The sequence below is a fragment of the Petaurus breviceps genome, unplaced genomic scaffold (assembly GCF_028583685.1).
Source record: "Petaurus breviceps papuanus isolate PSGF00001 unplaced genomic scaffold, PetGlider_PUasm1.0 181, whole genome shotgun sequence".
Classification (NCBI taxonomy): domain Eukaryota; kingdom Metazoa; phylum Chordata; class Mammalia; order Diprotodontia; family Petauridae; genus Petaurus; species Petaurus breviceps.
In genome coordinates this window covers 24,353,810-24,366,611 of record NW_027185784.1, presented here as the reverse complement: position 1 = coordinate 24,366,611, position 12,802 = coordinate 24,353,810, and the positions used below count along the sequence as shown (strand labels likewise).

The 12,802-nt window shown below is 38.6% G+C and overlaps 1 protein-coding gene across 4 annotated transcripts in view; it reads left to right on the top strand.

Moving 5' to 3' along the window:
* The window catches only part of SLC37A3 (solute carrier family 37 member 3), a 45,297-nt gene extending 35,163 nt beyond the window's left edge, over positions 1 to 10,134 (top strand). For 2 of the 4 annotated variants that reach the window (XM_069087351.1, XM_069087352.1), the window contains exons 12-15: positions 330 to 377; positions 5,345 to 5,496; positions 6,611 to 6,676; positions 7,555 to 10,134. In XM_069087351.1, coding sequence (XP_068943452.1) covers positions 330 to 377; positions 5,345 to 5,496; positions 6,611 to 6,676; positions 7,555 to 7,626 — 338 coding nt within the window. In that variant the 3' untranslated portion in view covers positions 7,627 to 10,134. Of the gene's footprint in view, positions 1 to 329; positions 378 to 4,023; positions 5,310 to 5,344; positions 5,497 to 6,610; positions 6,677 to 7,554 lie in introns of those variants that run through there. The other 2 variants (XM_069087354.1, XM_069087353.1) reach the window with 2 other exon arrangements.
* The last annotated feature ends 2,668 nt before the right edge of the window (positions 10,135 to 12,802 follow it).

The following is a 12,802-nucleotide window of genomic DNA, read 5'->3' as shown; positions in this document are numbered from 1 at the left end:
GCATTGCTGCCAATAAAACAATAAAAGGGCCAGAGGTTTCCAAAGAGGAGAGATGTAATTAGTAGGTGTGGTATATGTGGTTGAAGATAATGTTGAGGTGGGAGAAGAGTTCCTTCTTGGTTTATAGAAGTCTTGTCGGTATGACTTCCAACAAGAGGCAGAAGTTTCCCAGCCAAAAAGGGGGGGAGGAGGGGGGAAGGGAGGCAGGATCTTATCAATTTACAATCTCTGTGCTTGTGAGTTTCACAGTGTTAGGTCTTTGTGCTGTTGAATTGTGGCAGATGGAACTCTTAAAAGCCAATGTATGAACAGAATGTTCTCTCTTGCAGGTTCTCCAAACAATAAGACTATTAATGCACTTCTGATGGCTGTTACAGGTATGATGTGCTTGATCAAACTCATTGTAATATCAATATTAGATAGACATAGCTTTTCATTTGGTAATTTGGGCTATGTTACAAGTTTATTTAATGGTAGCTGTTGATTTAAGTGGAAAGAAAGATGTGAACTCATCCAGATGATTCTGAAAAAGTAAGGTGATTTGTTCATTTAAGACACGAGATTCCTATCGATAAAGTTGAGTTGGTAGTTTATTGATTTAAAGATTTTTCCCAAATCAGTTGTTGCTGCCACAGATGTTGATGTTTCAGGAGAGAAACCAGTCCTGCTGTGGGCTAAATAAAGGGAAATAACCTGCTGGGGACTTGAAGAGAAATCATTGCCCTCTAAACAGGAGGTGGGGAGAGGGAGATGGAAATAACTAAACACACACACACACACACACACACACACGCACACATGCTTTCTAAGCAGTTCCACCTTCATGAAGACAGTGCCAGATAATTTCAGAGTTCCTTTGGAAAAATTTAAAGTAGCCCTTTATCTCAAAGGGTTTGATGAAAAAAACATTTAATTGGGTGTTATGCTTCAGGTACTTGTGTTAGAAATACAATTTTTTTTTTAAAAGAGACATTCCTTGCCCTCAAAGACCTTATATTCTATGGGAAAGAAGTAAGTAGGGTGAGAAGTGGCTAGGGAAGAAAATTTTGTTCTAGAGAATTGGAAAGTGGAGGAGCAGAGTATATGGAAGGTGTATCTGGCAGATGGTGATCTTGGGTGACTGAAGGAGATAGGAAACTATAGAGCATGACCTGGGGTGTATTCAAACTCTGTGAGGACATGCCTTTGCAAGACCCAGATTATTCTGTGACTTGGTAGTTTTGTCTTTTGTTATTTTAAATCCAGGTTGTTTTTTTCTGTTCCTTCTTCTGTCTTATGTATGTCTTTAAAAAAATCTAAATGAGTAAATTCTCTCTGCATACACATCAAAATCTATGAACAGAGTAGGTCGGTCCTGTGCCATTTCCTCCCCTCCCCTCTTTTCTTCCTTATTTCCTTAGTGTCCCTAGGCTTCTTTTCCTACTTTCCAACCCCCTGGCATGACCTTCCTTGTAGAATTTTAGGCCATAGAATAATATTTAACCTACTTCTAAACATTTGAACTCTTTTCTCTCTAAATCTGGGGCACATATCAAAGAGTTCCCAACTTTCCTCTTCTTTCACAAACTCTTAAGACAAAGTAACCATTCCCCCAGTGTTCCCATCTTTCCAGTCCTGGCAACCAGTTCTTCCACGTTAAAATACTGGATCAGTAGAGGTGGAAGGGCCATCCCTTTCAGAGGAGGCAGTTGAATCTCCTAGGGAAGTCTTCTTCAAAGGCACCCCAAGAAGTTAGAGCTGCAGTATGCCTCAGAAGTCATCCAGCCCCTTAGATGGAGAAACTGAGACCCAGACAAGGAAATTAACTTTCCAAAAGATATGCAGAGGGTAAGTGGCAGAACCAGGATATGAACCTCTGACTCCAAATCCGTTGGTTTTTTTTCTCTTAATAGCCCATGGATTCATAGATAAACTGAGGCCCAGGCAGACAAGCAGCCTAGACAGGGCTTCCAGGCTCAGATCCAGCTTAGACTGTCTTCCCTTTGTACTTGCTGTTCTTGGACCTTAGGGTTCTCATGTGTGGAGTGGGCACAGTAAATTTTCTCTTGATGTGGTGGCTCCAAGGAAAGTCATTGTTAGTGTTTACTCCTGCCCATATCACTGAGGTCCATGGCCTAAATCATATTCCCTCCTCATTCAAGTACTCATCTTAACAGGTACACTTCTCATCTAAGTGAATTTATTCACGTGCAGATGTGAAATTCTCATGAAATTCTGGTGCATCTTAAACTTTAATAATCCATTAGTTAGCACTGTGACTTTAAACAAATTCCTTAATTTCTCTGATCCTCAATTTCTTCATGTTTAAAATGGAAGTGTTTTTCCAGCTCAAAATTCCTAATCTTCTCTGAAGTAAGAAAGTTATGGGGATAATAGAAACTGCCCATAATTGATATCTAAAGTAAATCTATTAAAGTTCAGGCATCTCCATTACACACTTGCTGTGCCTAATCCCTTCTTACTTCAGAATAAGACAATAAACAAATCAACAATGGCAACCATGTACAGAAATGTGAACTGTGGGCTTATAGGACTGACATGCCTTGTCAGCAGAGCAAAGAAGGACCATGCAGTGGTCTTTATTCATATGAAGTGGTCTTTATCCAACGTGCTAAACTAACTGATTCCAGTCTACAAACTGTATGAGGATTTTTTTTTTTTAAAGCAATCGGGGTTAAGTAACTTGCTCAAGGTTACACGGCCAGGTATTTCTGGGTGGGTGCTAAGTGTCTGAGCCTGGGATTCGATCTCCAGGTCATCCCAACACTGGAGCCGGTGCTCTTACTCGCTGTGCTACCTGGCCGCCCCTGTAATGAGGATTTTTTTAAGATAAATGGCCTCGTGACAAGCGTGTGCCTCCTTCCCCAAAACCCTTGCAAAACCCATTTGCTTTGCCCCTGCCACAGACACAGCCTTCCGGTAACATCTAAGTCTCTATTTCCCCAAGAGTTGTTGCATGCATGCCACCAACTCCTGGAAGAAGAGTCTCTCCCTGTGCTCACTTAATTGCTTTTCTCTATGGAACTCATTTCTCTTTAGATGTCCCCGCTCTGATGAAGCCAAGAGAAAACTAGCATATGTGTCATATGAAAAAGAGGGTTGTCAGTGAAGCAGTCATAAGGTGCTGCTATGAATTTATTTCAGGAGCTGTTGCATATCCTAATGGCATAAATGAGATCCTATTGAGACAGGCACACCCTAAGGGGCTATCCAAATTATTTAATTTTATTGGAATTTTCTCATGTTGACTATTGCTCAAAATAGGTCAGCTATTGTTGACCTTGAAAACATTTTAGTTACAAAAATTTTTGTAATTAAAAATTTTTTATGTGTTTGTGTTTTTGGTAATAGGGTGTGACCTATGTTGGACAGACCAGTAAAATTTCCTGTTCTCTAATGAATACTCAGAGGTGTGACTAACATTTTTTTGCTTTACAAAATATGACAGGAACAATATGAACAGTGCTCTGAAATCAACCTTTTAAGGCAAATTCAGTTGGGAATGTAGAAAGAAATCTTGGGTCAGTCAGTCAGTCAGTAAACAGTGGGGTTGCTTTGCTGGGGTTTAGCAGACTGAGGGAGGTCTGTTTAGTCCTGTTCTGACTAATTCTTCTTAATTTAGGGCTTAGCCCATTTTTTTCTGTTTCTGGAGGGTGCTTCCCAGTGCTGCTGCATTTTTGGCAAATATCCTCTAATCTTGGCACCCTGTATCAGTGCCCCAGTCACCTTGTCCTACTTAGGACTCCGTGCCATTGGTTGAGGTAGTTAGTGTTGTTAGAGTGTATGGAATCCATATGATGAGGGTTCTTTATGTGTTTGGGTTTCGTATACTCTAAAAAAAGGGAGTTCAGCTTCAGATCCTTCTTACTTTGGTATTCAAGGCCGTTCACCATGGGGCTCCAAACTACTTTCCCAACATTGTCTTATCCTGCTTATTTTATTTTTCTGTTTTTCAGCTGTTCTTCAATTTGCTTTTCAATTTTCAATTTCCCCAAACATACCCTTGTTTTCTTACTCCCATAGACTCACAGGACAATAGGATCTTCGATTTAGTGCTGGAAGAGGCCCTCTTGTCCATGCTTTTGCATTTCCAGCACCTTCTTCCACATCTGTTCTCTTCAAGGCCCCTCTGAAATGCAACTAATTTAATGTTTGGCTTTCTTTGATTTTCACAGATTATTGTACCTCACATTAATTTTCCACTTTGTGTTATTACTTTCTTTGTGTTTGTGAACATGATGTAACATCTCCACCCCTTTTCAGCACTCTCCCACCACATATATACTCCTTGAGTCCAAAGACCATTATTTTTCTTATATTTAACTGCTTCCTCTGGGACAAGCAAATCAGACAGCTTAACTGAAAAAGCAAGATAATTTTTGGAGGAGAGACAAGAAGACTGTACGTCTACTCCCACTCAGACACCCTGATAGAGATATCCCAGGAACCTGAGCCCAAGAACTCTGGGTATAATAGTGATCTCCAGACCATGGATCCTGCTTCTAGTCCATAGCCCCAACCTGTGAAGAAGAGGTCCACCATCCTTGCCACCAACAATGCCAGCTGCTGACTAGTTGCCATCAGCAGGCAGGGCTGTACCTCCTACCTCCCTAGTAGCCACAGCTGCTGAAGATCTGGAAAGTTCTCACCACCAAAGTCTTTGGCACTGCCGAACGATTCAGCATGAGAACTGGATATGGTTTTGTCAGTGGGAATGACATTGAAGAAGATGCCTTGCCCTCTGCTTTGCCACTGTACCCTGAAGGCCATGGGAATTCTCCCATCTGACTTGCAACTGAGAGGCCCTTAAATGTGTTGTCTCCGTTATTCAAACATGAACTTGATAGTAAGACTGTATTCACTTTCCTAATTATATTTCCAGTACTTATCACAAGGCTTTGTACATAGTCAGTGCTTAATATTTTTTCATTTATTCATCCACGTTGTTTCTCCATTAGTATCTAGCAGAATGACAGGCACATAGGGCCTGAGTAAATGTTTGTTCAATTGGATCTATCAGTTTGAAGAAAATAAAACCCTTGGGAAAAAAAGAAGTTGGAGATGAAGGCACTGCCATTCCTGCTTTCTTGTTTTCTTTTGCCTTTATCTTAGAATGTCTCCCTGTTGGAAGATAAGGATGATATTTTGAGATTTTAGGGGTTGCCCTGAACCATGCCTACATGTCAGAGCTGTTGTGAAAATCAAATAAGATAATATGTATAAAGCACTTAGCGTAGTGCGGGGTACATAGTAGGCACTGAGTAAATACTTACTCCCTTCCCTCCTTTCCTCCTTGCTTCTTTATCTTGTGACCTTTCAGAAACTATCCTGTTTGCATTTTCAGGGTTTTTCATTGGAGGACCCTCCAATATGATCAGTGCTGCTATTTCTGCGGATTTGGGTCACCAGGAGCTGGTACAAGGAAGCAGTGAAGCTTTGGCCACAGTTACAGGAATTGTCGACGGAACTGGGAGTGTTGGAGCAGCAATGGGCCAGGTGAGATTATCAGAGGAAAATTTTAATGTTCAAGCATGTTAAATATTTCCTGAAGATGAAGAAATTCATCTTTACGTTACAGTATATGATGCTCCTGGGATATTCTGGAGTTCAACTTTTTATCTTCATGGGTGTCAAAAGCTTGTGACTTATGAGGAGACCCTGCTTCCTACCACCTTGTGCCATAATAGTGCCACTTAGACACAGCCCTCATTCTGTTCTCTTTTTCCCTGTCATAGGAGCCTTGTATAGCCCAATGGTCTCTCTCTTTTTTTTTTTTTTTTCATTTGAAACCTTAGCTTCTGGGTTAACTGCATTGTGTCATTGTATGCATGTGTGTATTTGTGTGTCCTGCCTTTCCCTTTGTCCCTCCTTTTTCTTTCCTTCAGTGAAACTGGTTCGTTATCACTGTGTGGAACCATGAACCTTTTTAGATCTCAACCCTGGCTGACTGGACTTTGGGTATCCACCTTATCTTTTTCAAATAATATTTACATAGCTTTCATATTATCACTAGATAAGCCTCATGTAGCCTTTTTGTCATAGAAATCTTGAAAGGTAAAACGTAGGTGTGGAGAACCTGCTGCCTTAATGTCTCATGTGGCCTTCTAGGTTCTTGGGTGCAGCCTTTTGACTAAGTTAAGTTTTACGAAACAAATGTGACTTCTTGTGTATAATGGGTATCATGTTTCTTGCCTTCTCAATGGGTAAGGGAGGGGGTGGATGAAGGGAGAGAATTTGCAAGTAAAAATCTTTTTTTAAGGTGAAAGATCTACTTGCAAGGCTACAAAAGGTTTTTATGACTTTGGTAATTTATTTTAAGAGAGGAAAAATTGTCCAAAAATGTTCATCTTGTCCTCCTGAGTGGTGAAGTGGATCAAAGTTAAACCTTTTGAACTAATAATTGTTACCTGTCATACCTGATAGGAGACAGTTGGGTTTGGAAAAGGCTCTTGTGTATGGAGTGAATTACTAGGTTCTCAAAACTGGGCATTAATAGAAAATTTCACTACCTTTTAATCCTTTCAAATAGTTATGTTTGATCTTCTGTTTTAGCCATTCACTTTTATTAGTGGATATACACTCATATTGTTATCTGTCCTTTTATGTTCAGTTTTTAGTGTCTTTGATTCAGGACAACCTAGGCTGGATGTGGGTTTTCTATTTCTTCATTTTAATGGTAAGTATATATATTCTTTGCTAATTTTTAAAAATTCCATTTTGTCTTAAGACTATATTTTAAACACATTCAAACAAGGAAAGAGAACTGATTTATTTTTTCTTAAAGACTCATTTGTAAAAAGTACCATATTTGTCAGTTTATAAGATACCTCTTTTTTCAGGGGAAAAATGGGCCTAAATTAGTCTGCATTTTGTAGTCCGTTCAGTGTTGGCTCTCTGATTCAAGGAAAATCAACAATAAAAGAAAATTAGCATCGTTGATTATTAATTTACTCAGGATTATCCCCTGGTGAAAGCCAGTTATCCCTAAATTTCCATACTCTGGAACAGTCCACTTATTCCAGGTATAGGTAGCTATAAGCCATTTCTTGTCTGAGAGCCTCAGCAGATAAACCCCCTGGATACCTCAGCCTCTGCTTATGGTCAACACTGGAAGCTTATTAAAGCCAATACCAGCATTAAAGGTGATAGTGGGTAGAAAACTGCCACTCTTTGTTTCTGTGCTGTCACAGAAGGACAATTTACTTCCATATAGTATCTTCCAGTGTCTAGAAGTTGGCACTCTTTAGTACCCTGCTTCCAGCAAGGCCATGTAAGTCTTAGTGTTCATTGCACTGGACATGTTTCATGTCATCCTTTTAGTGCTCATGGTGGAAAGAAAACAGGATCAATAACTTAAAAATCCTCTAATCCTAATTCCATCGATGATCTGCTGCATGGGCAAATTATTTTATTTTTCTGCCTCAGTTTTTTCTTCCATAGAATGGAGATAGTACCAATTGAGAATTGCCTCCGTCCATCCAGATTAGATTTTCTATGATATTCTAAGAGAAATTAATTTAAAGCATTTGTGTTTTTCTGATACTGTTTTCACAGACAAGTTGTACAATTCTGTTCATCTCACCACTAATAGTGAGGGACATAAGGTCTCTTGTGCTCAGAAGATAAGGCATATGTTGAGTGAATGACCATTGCCCCTGGGAGAGAGGCCATTATAGAAAAAACAAATGGACACAAACAGGACTGTTCCTTCATTTTAATTTCTTTTAAGTCACCATATTTGGAGGAAGCTAGTTGGTGGGATAGACTGCTGGACTTGGAATCAAGAAGACCTGAATTCTATTCCTGCCTCAGGCTTGAGCTGTGTGACCTTGGGCACACCACTTAACCTCTGTCTGCTTGCCTCTTCCTCCCAGGGTTGGTGTGAGGATTAAATGAGATAACATTATGTGAGACACTTTAAAGCGCTATGTAAATAGTAGCTGTCATTATTATTATCGTTGTTGTTGTTATTGGGGGAAGGGGAAATCATCCAAATGTCTTGGCATAAAACTTGAGTTGAGCCTAATCCAGCATTCAGCATTATCAGCTACTGGAGAAGCAGACTCTGAGAAGGCACAAGGCAGAGCAGCTATCAGCACTACATAAAAATGGACTGACTGGCCTCTATGGCTGCAAGATGTGCCATTTTAGTTCTCCTGTTCTACTGGACCTGTCTCCTTGATGGCCGCATCTGTTCTCCAGCAAACAACATTAAATCTTGAGTTTTCAAGTTCAGAAAGTGAAGTGAAGATGAGGAACCATGGTTTTATATTAGTGAGCTTCTTCAGCACTGTGATTTGCCATGGTTTTCATCCATGGTGGCAGTGAATTAAAGGAATCGGTGATTCTGGAAGCATTCTGTTCCAATCAAGTGCTTGAGTTGGACTTGAGAATTGTTTTAAGTCTTCCTTGGCTGAAAAGTTCCTCTGGCATTTTACTTCTTAGGGAAAAAATGACACAACATGCTTAATAACTTAATCACCAGCTCTCTAGCTTTAATTCATTCTTATGGCCACTCTTTCAATTGACTTGGCTTCATTAAGAATTACTTTAACTCCTGGAAATACTGATTAGCCTTCCTTTTCAAGGACTTAAAAGGTAGATTAATTATCTTGGACATTCCGAAGTATAACTAGCAACTGAAGTATGTAGTGGCCCAAATTTGCTGCCAGGGGACTTTAATAACTAATGCAAATGAGTTATAATCCCTGTTATTAGGATATTGATCTCTGTTCCAGGTGAGCTCCCTAAGCCATTTCAGCAAAGAATCAGAATTGGAAAGGAGGCAGGGACTTAGGTATGGAAGGGAGCATGTGACAGTTGAGAATCAGCATTAGAAAAATGGTAAGGTCTTGTGGACAACTGTTTTATAAGAAAAATGAAAGCCATTTCCAAGGCCATGCATTCTATGCTAGTCACCAGCGTTAAGGTCATTATGTATATGGTTGGGGAGGGTGGAGTTAAATTATGTAAACTAGCTAGCTAGCTAGGGGGGGAAACGTGCAATTTTTTAAGTAATTCTGTTTATGGACTTCGAGAAAGAATCACTTTTATCAGCCAGATTTCTAATCAGTTTGTTGCTTAATGCTGACAAAAAGGGAAACCTTCTTAGTGAGCTAATAAGGGCCAAGAGTCATAGGAAGAGAAAAATATACTGACTTTTATATATTTAAAAAAAAAATTTCAGTTCCAAATTCTCTCCCTCCAGCTACTCACTCACTGAGAAGGCAAGCAATACTATACCCCTATATCCATTATACGGGTGATGACTTTTTTTATATTTTTAAAGTATGTAAATTGTGGGTTTTTTTTCATTTATGTATTTAATCATTTCATTGTGTGAACTGTAATAATTAGAATGTTATTAGTGCCTTAAGATTCTCTGGGACATTGAATGTTGCCCAGTAATGGTTCTCTATCCTACAGTGCTGGGAGGATTCACAGCTCCTCCACTTAGTACACAGACAGGTGATGGCCTCATTTCTCTTCTGTTGTTTGAGAGCCTTCCCTCCCCTTTGTCTAATATTGGGCCTAAGTTTAGATAAATTGCATACTTTGGATTTAATTACAGGTAGTAGACCAACCTCTATCTAATCTTTACTTCGTTCTGGCATTTAATGTAGAGAGTTTTTTCCTGAGTAATCTGTATTATTTTGGGGATCATATTATGCCTTATTTGTTTTATCAAATCTTAGCCCATGAGGAAAAATTAAAGATGAATAACTGTATGCTTCTGACCCAAATGTATCATTAAGAATTTTTCATCATGATATGAAATAACTTATTTGTTCTTACACAATCTGAAATGAGGGATACGTTTTTAAAGAATATGTGTGTATATACAGATATGTAAACTTAGATACGTCCATGTATACATATACTATGTATATACCTTTTACTTCCTGTTGTTTTATCTTCCTGTAGAAAATATGTAACGTAATGAAGGCCACCTATAAAATGCCTTCATCCTTTGCTAGGATGGTTCTCAGATGCCTGTTATGTTGAAACAAAGCTAATCTTTTTATTTTTAAAAATCTGAAGCAGCTTGGGTTTCTTCTAGAATCAAGTCGGGGAGCATTCTAATAATGTGAAAAAATGAGGTCACATGAATAAATTTTTTTTTATGAAATGAAATTGTTATTTGTGTTTCTTCCTTGAGAAAATTAAGATTGTCTTCTGTGAGTTCATTAATTTTTCCCCCCCGCATACCTCTCTACTTCTTTCCTGTCTGCTTCCCCCATAGTTTTAAAGGAAGGCAATGTCTTTTCTCCTGCTTTCTAACCCTGTGTTCCCATACCTCCTTCAGGCCCAGATTTTCCATATTAATGTTGGGCTTACATTTTTCAATTTATTCTCACCTTTGGGGGGGGTGAGGGATGGAGGAGTCTCCCTGGCTGAGAGATTTAATGGCATCTTTAAGACTAGTGTTTGGCCTGCCCTTTTTTTTTTTTTCAAGATTCCTCTCTCTGCTGCTTTTATCTGTTAAGAGGTCTAAGTTATCTTAACTAGTTTGCCTAAGATAATTACCTTAATCAGTGCTTGAAATCACTTGGTTTCTCATTGGAGTCTTTCATTTATACTTTGGCCTTTTAAAAACACCTTTTTGATCCTTTTCCTACTGCCATGATCAAAAGGACAGCAAGGGATAACTTCAATAACTGAGATAATTGCATGTTCTACATTTCTCCTTCAGCTGGATTTTACTTGAAAAAATTTTTTTAAAGCAATTGGGGTTAAGTAACTTACTCAAGGTTACAGGGCCAGTTATTTCTGGGTGTGGTGCTAAGTATCAGAGCCCGGATTCTATCCCAGGTCATCCCGACTCTGGGGCCGGTGCTCTTACTCACTGAGCCACCTGGCCGCCCCTTACTTGAAATTCTGATCAAGATATGCTTAGACTCTTTCTTTTTTTTGGAGGGCAATTGGGGTTAAGTAACTTGCCCAAGCTTACATGGCTAGTTTTTTTGTGTGGGTGTTAAGTGTCTGAGGCAACCTGACTCCAGGGCTGGCACTTTACTCACTGTGCCACCCTATGCTTAGACTCAATAAGAAATCATACTTCTTTTTATTTTAGCCTTTTTTCCCTTATTTCTTAATTTTGGAATACTTGATTAACACTAAATCAGATTCTATCTAGAGGCTAGGTTCTGCGATAATTTGGGAATTTTATAGCCTGTTTATGTCTTTTAAGGAAATTAACTTACTCTTTCCTTCTGAACATTGAATAAAAAAAAGTAAAGCAGTTTTAAAGAGTGACTGTCTAGAGATCATTATTTAGACCTAAGTGGTCTAGACTTGAGGTTATTCCTTCCTTTTGCTATATAAGTTGACCTATGTCCTTCATCCCACACACTTCCTGGCTGATAGTGTTTTGAATACTTGTTTAAAATCATGCATATGTCACAGCCTCTTCTTACTATGCATCTGCATCTCCCTTTGAATTACCCATGATATTTATTCTTCTGAGATTGTTTCATGATTCACAGCTATATTAATATCTTGGGAAGAATGTTGGCATATAGATTTTTGTGTATATAGAGAGGAGCATCTTGGGATCATCAGAAATCCAGCATTATTTTCCAAATGGAATCTTCTAGTCCTTTTGAATTTTGAGCTGTCTGAGATATTTGTGCTGGTAGACTAACTCAGAGACTGCCCAACTGCATGTAATAGCTTGGATCACAGGCAATCTTTGTCATTTCTGTATAGACTGGGGCTAATTTTTAAAAGTTTTATTGATGTTCTTTGTCTTTAGTTATTTCCCATTTCCCACTGTTCCATATTAAACCACTCCTTAGGACAAAAAAACAAAAGCAATGTTAGAGAGAGGCCATGTTTAACTATATCCTAGTCCCCACCTCTCTGTTATAAGTAAGGAGTCTTTATCCCTTCTCTAAGACCATTGATTTTTCTGTTGCTCAGAGGTCAACTTCTTTTAGTGATGTTTTCATTTACATTATACTGATCTGTATATCTTCTCTTAGTTCTAGTTATTTATGTCAGTTCATCCAAGTCTTGCCATGTTTCTCTGAATTCTTCATAGTCATCATTTCTTAATTATATAGAATGTTCCACTCATATACCATAGTTGTTTTTTTGGCGGGGAAAGGTTATCAATTGAAGGGCATTCATTTTGTTAAGTATCACAAGATGACTGCTATAAATATTTTGGTCTGTGTTGAACCCCTGCTTTTGTCTGTCTTCCTTGGGGTATATACCTGATAGTGACTCACAAGGAATGTGTAGTGACTTTTCTTGCATAATTCCAAACAAATCAGAATATTGAGTCATTTTACAGTTCCTGTTAATTGCATAAGAATCTTGTCTTTTCACAGGACCAACCCCAACTCCAAAAAAAAAACTGCAGTTTTTCATCTTTCATCAGTTTGCATAGTGTGGTGTGAAACATGAATTGTTTTACTTTACATTTTTTCCCTCAGTACTAGTGATTTGGGGTGTGTTTTCATGTAGTTATTTATGGTTTGCGATTCTTTGGAAAATTTTGTGCCTATTCTTTGATTACTCATTTATTGGGGAATAGCTCTCAATTGATCTTTTTTGAGGGGTCTGAGATTTCTTTACAAAGGTATTTTAGTATACTGGAGATTGGGGCACTCAACATAATATCTATAAACTGGAGTATTACTTTGTTTTCATCATATTCCTTATAGTATACCCTCTATGATATGGCAAGCACTGTTGTGGAATCTTTCCCTGTTTTATGCCTTGCCTTCTATTGTTAGTCAAAACGAAGTTATTTCTGTTGTATCTATCAAGGAATCAAGTGTATGAATGAACACAT